The sequence below is a fragment of the Hermetia illucens genome, chromosome 4, assembly GCF_905115235.1.
Source record: "Hermetia illucens chromosome 4, iHerIll2.2.curated.20191125, whole genome shotgun sequence".
Taxonomy (NCBI): Eukaryota; Metazoa; Arthropoda; class Insecta; order Diptera; family Stratiomyidae; genus Hermetia; species Hermetia illucens.
In genome coordinates this window covers 167,581,141-167,594,481 of record NC_051852.1, presented here as the reverse complement: position 1 = coordinate 167,594,481, position 13,341 = coordinate 167,581,141, and the positions used below count along the sequence as shown (strand labels likewise).

The 13,341-nt window shown below is 45.6% G+C and overlaps 2 protein-coding genes across 2 annotated transcripts; one reads left to right on the top strand and one right to left on the bottom strand.

Moving 5' to 3' along the window:
• Positions 1 to 512, bottom strand: LOC119655370 (DNA-directed RNA polymerases I, II, and III subunit RPABC4). Its single transcript, XM_038061234.1, has 3 exons — positions 357 to 512; positions 209 to 301; positions 1 to 149 (listed from the first exon to the last, which is right to left on the bottom strand). The coding sequence occupies exons 1-3, from the start codon at positions 415 to 417 to the stop codon at positions 127 to 129; spliced, it is 177 nt and encodes a 58-aa protein (XP_037917162.1). The 5' UTR covers positions 418 to 512; the 3' UTR covers positions 1 to 126.
• A 116-nt stretch (positions 513 to 628) lies between these two features.
• LOC119655889 (nucleoporin Gle1) lies at positions 629 to 9,277 on the top strand. Its single transcript, XM_038062036.1, has 8 exons — positions 629 to 744; positions 802 to 1,053; positions 1,115 to 2,110; positions 2,175 to 2,303; positions 7,782 to 7,972; positions 8,032 to 8,356; positions 8,422 to 8,822; positions 8,879 to 9,277. Exons 1-7 carry the CDS (start codon positions 721 to 723, stop codon positions 8,527 to 8,529), a joined length of 2,025 nt encoding a protein of 674 aa, XP_037917964.1. The 5' UTR covers positions 629 to 720; the 3' UTR covers positions 8,530 to 8,822; positions 8,879 to 9,277.
• The last annotated feature ends 4,064 nt before the right edge of the window (positions 9,278 to 13,341 follow it).

Genomic DNA, 13,341 nt, shown 5'->3' with positions numbered 1-13,341 from the left:
TAGATTTCAAAGTAACCTATGTATTTTCCCAAACATACAGATTTATTAAACTTATTTAAAACTAAAAAGATTCAAAGGATGGTCACCACTGCAAGCCAAATCGTCCAAATCCTTTCCATGTTGAATTCACCTGGCGTCGAACACCACCACTGAAAAAGAAAGGAACTTTTATTCTCAGTTCTTTTTTATTTTTTCATTTTAAATTTACATCGCTTGGTTCGCTTCTTGTACATAATCCGGTATCCACATTCTCTGCAACGTATGGGATCGCGAGGACGCATTTCGTTTTCATGGTGACATTCTATAAGGGGAAACTTCTAGATTAAGTAAATTATTACACGGAGCTTCTTTCTTACCTCCACAAACGTACACCATCGCTGTTTTTAGGACGGCATCCTTGGAGCTGGTTTCCGACATATTCACTGCGTTAAATCCTTCAGTAAAATGGGAAAATAAACAGCTAGCCCAATCTTAACCTCAGATGAACAAGTTCGCACGATTGGCAAGTGACAGCTGCGTAATTGCATCTAACAAAGATTCCTAAACTGTTATGATTTTCACCAAGTAATTGCAATCACACTTCTTCACTGCCAATTTATCAAACTGTAAAATGGAACAAGAAGAAGAAGTACATCTGTTTTTGTTTAATGTGACAGTCTTATTATGATCGGTTAGCGCCCAGTCTTCACTTATTCTTGAATAGGAACTCAAGTCGATACAATGACGACGAATTGCGTACTACAGGTGGGTTGTATATCATTTCTATTTAATTAGCACTTGGTAAATTTCGTATATTTCTAGCTTGATTTTGACCAGATAGAGTCGGACGATTTGCCGTTAAAATTGTCCGCATTAACCCATGCAGCACGGATAAGTCGATGTGAAACTAAATGTTGTTTAGGACCCGCAGGGGATGGAAATTCAGAAGTTTCCTCACAAAAGTCCAATGAAAATTCATTGAAAAAAAGTAGTGGAAACACCCCGCCCAAGCCTCGCAAATCAAATTTAAGCTTAAACACGAGTGAGCAGCCAGTTTCCCCAGTAATCCATAAGGTGAGTTACTTCGCAAATATATATTCAGTTTATCGTTTACCTCACTGCGGCATCTCTCTAGCCAATTGACTATGAAGCCTACGACAGATATGCTTCATCGAAGCTTTCTGAGAAGCAGCGTCGGAGCCTGGTACGGAAGGAGCTTGAAGAAAAGCGCCAACAGTTCCTGCTCCAGCAGAAGGCCAAAAGCCAGCAGCTTATACAGTTGCAACACACAGAAGAGTCCCCGAACGATGTAAAATTTAGAATCGAACAACTCATCCTCCAAGAAGCCGAGACTCTAGCGTCTGAGCTAATCGCGGAAAACGAGAGACGCGTTCGCGAGCAGGAAGAAGAAAACAGGAAATACATTGAGCAGCTCAAAGTACATCATGCTGTCCGCCAACATCATGCACTTCTCAAAGCCATCCACGCGTTTCAATTAACCTTTGAAGAGAAATATGACGAATTCAGCAAGAAAATTCGTACGACGAAACCCTCGGAACGGATTGAAAAGCTCAAACAGGCCATAATCCCGCTTCTGATGAAGTACAATGCCCTGAACGAGAAAATGAGGAAGGCTATGAACGAAATAGATTCATCAGATTTACAACTAATCGAGCAGCTTGTGGCAGACATAGACACGCTTCGGAAGCAATTCGATGCAGATTTACTCGCCGATGCGGCAGAAACTGTGGTTGACTCGTCAACGCCAACTATAGTTCCGGAATCACCGGCACCCGAGCCGGTTGCAGAGAAACCAATTGAACAGGCACAACCACAAGCGCAGTTTCCTCAGCAACAACAACCCCAAATCACGGCAATTGAGCAGTCACAACCAAGTAGCAACCCTCCTCCCCCCGCACCTGCGCCCAGTGAAGATATCGGCCGCAATCGCTTCGTTTCACCAGAGAATTTAGCGTGGTACAATAACATAAATGCTTTCTACCATAGCAAAGTGGAAGGCGTGAAGCCACTGCAGGCAAACGAGGTAATGAAGAAATATCGCTCGAATTGCCAAAAGGCTGTCAATATACCGGTGAATGCAATTTCGGCTGTGAGTCCTGAACATCTGCAGGTGGGTACTTGGGAAGTGATAAGACAAGAAATTGTGCCTAATTTTGACTTTTGACCTATTTCAGGACAAATATGATAAGTTGTACGGCTTGATTTCGGGGGCCACAGTGAATACTTCGGACGGACCAATCAGTGTCATGGATCACCCCCTTGGACGGGATTTCTGCCTGCTACTTCTGGCGAAGAAGTTTGTGGTAAGTCAGTTGATTTTTTTTTCGTACCCACTAAAAACCACTCTGGGCTCTCCAGCCCCGCGGGACCACCATTTAGGTATTACTTCGTGGGGTAGGTTTGCCGTTAGGCACTCGTGCTTCTACTCTTTTCGACTTTCCTCCTGTATTTTCACAATTGCGGAGCAAACCGTAAGCCAGTTCTCCTCGAACATAAGTATCTCCGCATCTAAGTTCTGCGAACTCACACTTGGTTTAGGTTCCTCCACTCCATTGCGAATCTCTGCTCTAGATCCTCCGGTATGCCACAGGACAATCCGGAGAATCATCCAACCAAAAGCGATGCAGGTTCTGCCTGTAGCAACCACTGTGTCCCGTAAGGAACTGGGTAATGTGGTAGTTGGTCTCCCCATGTTTCCGCTCAAGCCACTCGCTAATGTGGAATGAGCCAGTGCGTCCCCCGACCCTTCGTAGATCTGTCCTTGCCGTATTCCTACGTTCTATGTGCCCCTCCATACGTCTTTTTTGGTACAGCATACTCATTGCTTTCGCCAAAATGTCGACAGGGATCATACCTACCATCACCAATACTGCCTCATTTGCTTTGGTTCTAAAAGCACACAAAACCCTCAAAGCCACCAGTCGGTAAACCGAGTTTACCTGCTTCTGTCTCTGAGAGTATACAAGCGCCTCTGGGGAACGCACCACTCCGGCTAGGAGCAACCTCCGACAGTGTTTTGGCCCATCAATAACCGGCAACATTTTTCCAAGTCCCGCGGTGGCACTGGCTGCCTTTTGACATGCATATTTTAGGTATTGCCTAAAGCTCAATTTGGTGTCAACACTCCTAGGTATTTGATAGCCTACTTTTGATACGACCGTACATCCCCCGTCTCATTTTTCTTGTGATTGGTTATTAAGATCACTTCCGTTTTCGCGTCCGCCAAGGTCAGCCTTGCTCTTTCTAGCCAGGACTTTACTGCTCTTACTTTTCCCGTCGCGTAGAGCTCCAATGTGGAAAGATGTTTGTGGGTGTTTCGCTGTAACAACCACAGCTAGGTCATAACAAAGCCGACAATCATAGTCTCCTCTGGGACGGGAAAAGCAAGCACCCCATTGTATATGATATTCCACAACAAGGGACCAAGTAGCGCTCCCTGTGTATCCCGGCTGTGACAATGTACTCTTTGAGGCTCTCATCCGTCCCATACCAGAGAGTCCTCTTTGAGAGGTAGTTCTTCACCAAATTCTCGGGGGCACCTGTGTCAGTCAACGTCCCTTTAATTCTGTTCCAGTTGACCGAGTTGAAGGAGTTTTTGACATCCAGCGCTAACATGACACAGCATCCACCAAAAATCAGTGCGCCTTTTGCCAGGTTTACTGCCATGCTAATTGCGTCCACCCTGGATTGGGCACGTTAGAAACCAAACTGGCGATTCGACAAACCATTGCTGGCTTCGACAATGGGTAGGAGTCTTTTGTAAATGACTCTCCATCATTTTAACCATTGCACCCAGCAGGCAGATGGGACAATACAATGTTGAGTTTCCATTTGACTTGCCAGGTTGCGGAAGCAACATCAACTTTTGCTATTTCCACTGGACATGGAATATTCCTTCCTTCCTTGTCGAAAAGGTCGGGCCTAGTCTTGACTGCCAATTTCAAAGCTCGATTGGGGATGCCATCCAAACCAGGGGTGTTGTTGTCACCGATCCTACCACATATTTCCCGCAGCTGCTCCACAGTTCATGGGGGTATTAGGCCCTCATTTACGTGGACAACCGTTTGCCTTCCACTATTTTCTTGGTGAGCGAACAGAGTGATAACAATCTGTTTCAGGAGGCGCGGACAGGGCACCTGGAGTGATATCCGCAGCCTTCTCATTACCACCCTGTAAGCCTCGCCTCAAGAGTTTATGTCGGCATAGTCACATAGATTTTTGGAACAATTCTTTTTGCTCTTCCTTTTAGGCGGCCACGCAGTTTCCTCTGTGCCCCCTCTCGACTGTCGCCGCCGGGTTGTGAACTGAGCCTCTGGCAAAACCTCCTTGCTCCAAAACATGTGCCTCACAAGCTTGTGATTTCGTTGTTCCACCAGTAGTTGGGTTGCTGGGGGTTCGGTAGGCTCGCATGCTTCCGTCACCCATCGCGTGATTTGGGTATTGTATCCTATAGGCAGAGCGGGCGATATGACGCTGGATTTCCAAATGGCTTATTGAGATTGGGAAGCAACACCAACTTTTGTTTTTTCCACTGAACAGGGAATATTCCCTCCTTTAAGCACGCCTCGAAATTGTGGACGAAAATGTGACCACCAGCGTCAAAGCTTTGTCAGGGATGCTATCCTAATCTGGCGCCTTCTTGTCATTGATACCGCATATTTCCTGCAGTTCCTCATTAGTAATTGGAGGTATCAAGCACTCTTTAAGCTGGGCCACCGTTTGCTTTCCGTTGCACTGATGGTGAGGAAACAGAGTGGCAACAATTTCTTTTAGAAGCCGAGGACAGGTCACCTGGGGTGATTTTTGTAGCCTTTTCATTACCCCCTGTAAGCCTCACGCGAAGAATTTATGTCGACATCTTCGCACAACTGTTTGAAGCAGTTTCTATTGTTTTTTCGAATAGCGGTATGCCTCCTGTCGAACGTCACTGGCGGGCTTTCTTCCGAGCCTTTGATAGGGCTTCCTTGTCCGAAAACATATGCAGAGTTGCAGTTTCGTTGACCCACCAGTAGTTAGATTGCTTGCTAGGGAGCAGTAGCCTTCGGAATGGTCTGGGTGATTTTTTCTTTGGCCGTATCATTCAGGGATATGTCGAGCTTGAGCGACCGGGTAAACAAACCCGCCTCAAAACTTTCGCCTTTCATTCGGATAAGCCACCTGGCGTTCGGCGGGAGCTGCTTTTCGGGCTTGATTCACCCTTGATGTCTACGCAGATTGCCTGGCGACCTCTGGGTATCCTCGTCAATAACTGACCCAGCAGTTGACTAGAGTTGCCATCAAGTATGTCAGATCCACTATAGACTCCAAACGCTTTCTTCTTAATGTGTATAAGGTGCCAACTTTCGCAAATACCATATTATTTTGTCCGGCTTGGTTATAATTAGAAGAAAGAAGTCTAAGAAGACCAATATGGTCATCTTAGACTAAGACTCACTGATGGAGAGGGAAAATGGATACTGATTTCGTTCCTTTGGTGTTTTGCGATCATAACGACTGACGTCCTTTTTAGATTTTTGTTTTCCGTGCCATCTTCGATTTTGCTGTAGCTGAAAATTTCGGAACCCATTTTTTACAAAACTCATTGAGATGAAAGCCAACAATTCGTCTCACTTGCAGAGCATCTTACTGTCGTCGGTGCTAGCATAGGGACACCCTATGATCGGCGGTTTTGCCTTCTGATTGGAAGCAAGCTACCTTTCCTTCGATGATGCGACTGGTATCACCTTCTTTCCTACTAAAATTATCTATTGAGAATTGGTTCCATATTTTTTTGTACAAATTTGCACAAAACGAGATGCCTAAGCTATTCAGAATCTGCATATTCAAGACCTAACCCTTCCTTGTCCAGTTAGCACTCGCCGTATTTGTTCCATCTTGGCTTGGGGATCTTATAGCGCCTTTAAACGCAGTTCTTGAGCTTTTGCTTGAGCTCTGCCTCTGAAACATTGACCCGGTTGCATTGAATATTTGTCGGTAGGGTAGGCAGTAGTGGCCGCTCCGAGGAGCCCAATTAGCGCTTTGGTGTGCCGTTTTGATGCCACAAACTCCTAAGACCGTGACTGTTATGGGAGCAGGGAGGCAGAGTCCAGCCGGCTCGGATCTTCAGAGCATTCACGAAGGAAAGCAGCTCTCCCACCCTGCACCTAGAAATCTCTTTGAGCTCCCCAAAGAATGGTTTGCCCAGTGTCCGCAGCCTGACTCTAGCCGGAGCTAGGCAATCACAGGGAAAGTCCATGAGGGTTTCCCTTCCTCCGCAGCTGAGTTGTAGGGTATGCCGAGCCAAGCGGCATGGTCCCCTATGGACGAGTGCCGCGTGCGCCGTAATTTTGAATGCAATTGCACGCAGCTGGCACAGGAGCTCTCATGCTCTGGGCTATGTTATAAACGGGCCAAATTCTCCTTGATTTGGCACAGCTTGTAAGCCTTCGCCATTTCAGGCCCGCGGCTGCTAGGTAGTGCGAGTAGGCTCGGCCCCCGACAGCCGCTAGCGGAACACCGACTATATTCGCCGAGGGGCTGCCAAGAGCAAAGCCTTACCTGGCCAATCCGTCAGTCCGCTCATTCCCCTCTATGTTCCTATGCCCGAAAACCCAAATGAGAGTGACCTTGAGCGTGCCGCCCAGGCGGTTAATCGCGTCTCTGCACTGCCCCACCAGCCGGGAAGATGTCGTCGTTGAGTACAAGGCCTTGATGGCCGCTTGGCCTTCGGTCAGAATGGCTATGTTACGCTTGGGGCTCGAATCACGCTCCAGCCATCGACAGACTTCCAATATCGCCAGTACTTCCGCCTGGAATACACTGACGAAACCTGGGAGATCATACGACTTGGATACACCGTGTGTATTCGAGAAAACCCCCGCGCCGACTCCATAGGCCATCTTAGATCCGTCCGTAAGGAATACTATATCATAGTCTTGCAACACGCCGCCGGTCTTCCACTTTGCCCTGGTTGGAAGGTCCACACCAAGGTTTCTCGTGAAGTTCAGCTTGCGTGTGACATAGTCCGTGGGGGATGCCCAAATTTCCCGAGGTATTTCATCTAGGATGTTGCTGTGACCGTAGGAATTCGCTGACAAGCATCCGGACTCACGTAGTCTGACGGCACTGCACGCTGCAACATATTTGATGTGGAAGTCTAGGGGGAGGAGATGCAGGAGTACATTGAGAGCATCTGCCAGGCAGGACTGCAGAGCCCCAGTAACACCCGCACACGCGGTTCTTTGAAACCTCTTAAGCTTCGTTCTATTGTATTTTTTCTTCAAAGCCTGCCACCATACAATAGAGCCGTACGTTAGGATCGGACGCACTACAGCGGTGTACATCCAGAGAACCATCCTCGCCCGGAGACCTCATTTCTTTGCAAAGGTTCTCTTACAGGCATAGAAGGCTATGCAGTTCTCCAATTTAGCTTAGAATCCAGGATTACATTCAGATTAGAGGAAACAACCAATCTTTGTTCATTCAGCCGTGGTAGATGGAATTCAGGTATCCTTGTCTTGGTGGTGAATAGCATTAGTTGCGTTTTGGTTGGGTTTATGCTGAGTCCGCATCTTGCGGCCCACAGGCACACCTTTCGCAACGCTCCTTCCATGATGTCGCTCATAATGGACAGAAACATCCCTGATATTCGTCAGTACTATGAATATACTTCCAATCTGGCCCAACACCCTCGTAGATATTAATTAAAACTCCAAGCTTCAGAGTAGTTCAATCTTTGTAAATTTAATTATTGTCGAACTTTCTTAACTCATTAATCATTTTCATTCAATTATCCTCCATAGAGCCAAGGCGATTCAACTGTTTCAAGCAATCCGCAAGCTGCCTTTCCGATTGCCGCTATAATAGTTTCGATTTGGCAGAAGGTTCCCGAATTCGGTCAACTATTCCTAGCGTACACTTTCAAGGAAAGTCCTTACCTCGTTCCATACTTCATGACACAAGTTGAAGGCCAGCCAGTAGAGGAATACCTCAAGTAAGTATTTTTTGAAATTTCTATCGCCAACGTACTCCTAATATCTCCTTTTCTAATAGGACCCTTGGTTATCGATTCCCTGGAGGCGCACTAGAGAAGCAAGACATGTACTTAAAACGACAAAGTGGTCTCATAAAACTTTATGCAGCCGTGATGGTAACGAAGCCCCGACCCTCTGATGGAAACGTTCATCCATTTGGAATCGAGCATGGATGGCGGTGGCTGAATAATATACTGAATTTGGAACCGCTACCTGATATATGTGCCACTCTTATCCTGGGTTTCTTACAAACCGCTGGCTTTGAAATGCTGAGGATTTATCGGAATCAATTTCTAAAATTACTAAGGACTCTGCAAAATCAATACATGCAACGACTGAGTAAAGTAAGTACGAAACCTGGTTTATTCGCGTTTATTATTGCTAATGAAGGTTTTTTCACTCACTACAGGTTGACGAAGGCGGCCCTAAGGCGCGACTTGAAGTGTTTCTTATGAAAGTAATTAAAGAGAACACAATTGAAAAGCCCCCCGGGCTCTTGGCTCCGAATTTCTGGTAGTTTCTATAGCCTAAATGCGCGTTTATATTATAAATTATCCAAAACGACTTATATAAAAAATGTCACCTGCGTCATTACAAATTGTAGTAATCTGTAAATTAGTTTAAATTTTGTTTCAATTTAAATACATGTTTTTATAAAAACTTGTTCTTTTTATTGCATCGTGATTGCATCGTGCATTTGTTAACAGGATGAGCACTAGAGCATTAGACTCTTGCTCGGATATAACATGTTCAACTAGCGAAACATCAGTCGCCGATGGAACAAGCGACGACTTCAAAGATGAAAAAGAGGTGAACATAATAAAAATATAACAAAACCGTTTCTAAAATAGATGCTTCCATGAAAGAACTGCGATCAAGACCAAACTGAATTCAGTAAATTATCCAAGACATCCGAAAACTTGTTAAAAATCGAAGCAATAACCCATAATCTAGCAGAGCAAATTCATGTGGCTAATGAGAAAGCGGCTCGCCTGTGCAGTCATAGAAAGAAGGTAAAACAGGGAGACGCAATGCTTACTGAGGAGTCGACTCGGCGAATAGCCACTTCACAGTTTTTTGAAGACAATAAAAATCGCTATCTACTGCGATGGGAAGAGCACGAATTACAATTAGGAAAACTGCGTGAGGAACAGTTAAAAATTCAAGAGAATATCTTTGGAAAAGCAGAGAATATTGACTGAAGTGGGATTTGGTTGGTTCGTTTAGTTTATTCATTTCGAATAAAACTGTTTCGTAAACATTTATTGCCGCGATATTTTTCAGTGTTCTCTGCGAGACACAATGTTTCACTTGGCAATAACATGCAGGTGGTACCGTAACCAACTCGTCAACACTTTGTAAAAGTGATGTCCAGTCACCAAGCTTAACATGAAACCCATATCATACCTGCTGCTACTGCTGGCTGGCTGCTGGCCTATGAATGACTGGAGAATTACCGGTCCTTCGATCGTCTATTCGAACTGTATTACAAGCTTCAAAGATGCCAGCTTTTTGTCGGCCCTTAGGGTTGCTCAGAGGTGGCGGCGAGGAAGATGGGGCGGCAACCCTATCGGCCAAACCAAAACCAAGTGGCCAAGGAGAACCTCCATAGTGGTGGCACCGGGAGACGCTGTAATCACTTTGGTTCGCCGGCCGTGATTCAGTAGGCGAATGCTCCAAAGGCCTAATCAGGGCGATCAGACCCGAGTCTGCACGGGGACTCATCTGAAGTGGCAAATTGGTCACGAAACCTTACCAGGGGTATACTGGTACCATGGGAACCGGGAAAGCCCCTGGACTCACATACTTCGGGTGAACTCCTGTTGTATGTATGTGAAGACAGCTCGGTTATTTGCGGTTGGCCCCCCTAGTGGGAGTTTCATGGTGGTCGTGGTTATGCTCAAGCGAGAAGAGACCTTCGGGCCTCGACGTGGTGTTGCGTATCAACACGGGTGCCGTACTCCATAGTTCGGTAGAGATTTAGGTAATTCTTGCATCCACCAGTATGAATGCTAAGCCATGCACTTGGTATAGACTGGTACCGGTGTTGGTTGTCTCAGCGGGGCTCTGATTGTGGTCACAAAATCAATCCGTGTCTGAAGAGGACCGTAGGATTAAGTCTCACGACAGGTGCCTACGTAAAACACCATGGGCTTCACTGTCGGCCCTTAGGTTGAGGTCTTCAGGGCTTTATGTAAATCTTTGTGGGCAAACACCGTCGTTGAAATTACAACTGGGGCTGCTTGGACCATTTGTAGTCTCTATGTATATGTCATGTGGTCTGCAAAGGGTTGCTCCTTAACAGTGTTCCGATCCAATCGGCTTCATGAATGTCATGAACAAAATATACTAACAACGATCATCATCATCAACGGCGCAACAACCTGTATTCGGTCTAGGCCTGACTTATTAAGGAACTGTAGACATCCCGTTTTTGCGCCGAGGTCCACCAATTCGATATCTCTAAAAGCTGACCTACGCCATCGCTCCATCTGAGGCAGGGCCTATCACGTCTTCTATTTCTACCATAGATATTGCTCTTATAGGCTTCCCGGGCTGGATCTTCCTCACCCATACGGATTAGGTGACCCGCCCACCGCAGCATGTTGAGTCGAATTTTATCCACAACCAGACAGTCGTGGTATCGCTTATAGATTTCTTCGTTATAGAGGCTGCGGAATCGTCTATCCTCATAAGGGGACAAAAAATCTTTGGAGGATTCTTCCCTCGAACGCGGCCAAGAATTTGCAATTTTTCTTGCTAGGAACCCAGGTCTCTGAGGAATACATAAGGACTGGCAAGATCATTGTCTTGTACAGTAAGAGCTTTGACCCTATGGTGACACGTTTGGAGCGAAACTGCTTTTGGAAGTTGGAACAGGCTCTGTTGGCAGTCAACAACCGTGCGCGGATTTTATTGTCATAGCTGTTATCTGTTGTGATTTTCAACCCTAGATAGGAGAAATTTTCAACGGTCTCATAGTTGTAGTTTCCTATCTTCATTGTTTTCGTTTTACCAGTGCGATTCGATGTTGTTCGTTATTTTGGTTTTGGGGCTGACGTTACCACCATGTACTTCGTCTTGCCTTAGTTAATATCCAGCCCAAGATCTCGCGCCGATTGCCGCCTACTCCATCTGGATGAAGGTATTCTGTACATCTAGGGTTGTTCTTCCCATAATGTCAATATTGTCAGCGTACGCCAGTAGTTGGGTGGACTTGAAGAGGATGGTACCTCTTGCATTAACATCTGCATCGCGGATCACTTTTTCCAGGGTCAGGTTAAAAAGGACGCATGAAGGGCATCCCCTTTTTAAGGGTTTGTGTAAACACAAGACCTTATTAAAATCGGTTTACTGTCTGTCTGTCCGTCGCACGCATTTTTCTCGGAGACGGTTGTAGCGATTGACACCAAATTTGGTAGAAAGGTGGAAACTGTGAACGCTCACGCATATAGTGAGTTACATCGTTTTACGTCGAATTTAAGGGGAGGTCCCCGTACATGCAAAAGGGGGGTGTACATTTTTTTTTTTCATCAAATATAGTCACGTGGGGTATTAAATTAAAGGTCTCGGTTAGTACTTTTCGAAGCCGGTCTTGGTTTTGACATTTGTTGGAAAAGTTGGGAATGCGGCGAGTTGAAACTGATCATGGGGATCGGGATCGGTCGACAAGAATTCAGTTTTGTTTAGATTCAATCTGAGACCGTGTCGCATAAGGGGATCATTCCATTTTTGGGCAAGTTGCTCGAGATCATTTTTGCTATTAGACGCTAGGAAAATATTATCTGCATAAAGCTGTGTATAGGGCGCTGGACGTTGGATGTCCCGTATGACGGTGTCCATGACAAGAACAAAGAAGAGTTGTGAGAGGGAGCTTACATGATGAACACCAACAGATTTTGATACACCTGTCACACTTTGAACTTTACTTTTCGGAACGTGGTAAAGCAATTGAACGCACGAATTCTTCTGGTACTAAGTGTTGTCGTAGAGTATACCCGGTAATTTCGTCATCGTGTGGCACACGGTCAAACGCTTTCTCCAAATTCAAAAATGCAATGTAAAGAGTGCGATTCTTCTCACCGTGTTTCCCCAGGAGTAACCGTGCAGCGTGTATTGCGTCAGTAGTTCTGCAGTTTTTGACAAACCCGGCTTGATTCACGGTTATTTCAACGATTTCGCGAATACGGTTGTTAAGAATGCATTCAAAAATCTTCATGGTATGGGGAAGTAATCGAATCGGAGGATAATTTAAACATTCTCTTGGACTACCTTTCTTTTTCGATATTGGAACTGTGAAACTTTCTTGCCAGTCAGATGGTGTTCTACCTTCCTAATTAACCCGATTGAAGAATTCACTGAGCCACAGTGTTGGGTTCCAGCTATTCATTTTCCAGCGCTCAGATGCAAAATCATCAGGTCCGGTTGCTTCCCCCGATTTCAGTCGTTTTATTGCTTCCTCGACTTTAGTTACGTTGGCAGGTGGAACTGCTCTAAATGTCGGCAATGTTTGTGGAAGTGGAGGATGAGCAAATTCTTCAGTTGAAATTTGCTCGAAATATTCTCTCCATCTATCCGTCGCGGCTCAACGGTTGGTAAGCAAAGTCTCATTCTTGTCATTAACGCAACAGAAGTGTTAGATATCCTGTGTGCGTTTGTTGCGGCTTTTGGCAAGTCGATTCAGATCTCTCTTGCCATCCCGGGTGTCCAATTTATCGAAAAGATTTTTGTAATGGTCCGTTCGGGTGACAGCGATCGCTTTCTTTGCTTTCCGGTTGGCATTCTTATACATTTACCAATTGGCGAGCGTTTTATACTCGAGAAACTTGTGGCAGAGGCGTTTCTTTTCACGGAACTTCATTTCAACATCATCATTTCAAAGCCAAGTATCTCGGTTGATGTACCGCTTACCTGGCTTAGTAGCTCCGAGGGTTGCAGAGGCCGCTTTGTGGATCGTGTCTTTCATTTGGTTCCATGATTCTTCCACATTCGTAATGGTTGGCAATCGTATGAGTGAGACCGTTTCTTCTTTCTTCTCACCAAATCGCCACCATTTAACGCGCGGTGGGCCAATGCGTTCCTCACGCTGTTTTATCGGTGGCTTAATTCGCAGGACGGCAATCAACGGCCGATGTTAAGTTGCGATGCATAGGGAACGGCTTTGTAATCAGTGACGGTGGCAAAATGTTGGTGTCTTATGAGAATATAGTCGATTTGCGTTTTACTATTCCCACTATAAAATGTAGGAAGGTGAAACAATCGTTTGATGAACCATTTATTCATAAGTACAAGGTCATGGGTGTCAGCAAAATCGATTATACGCTCGCCA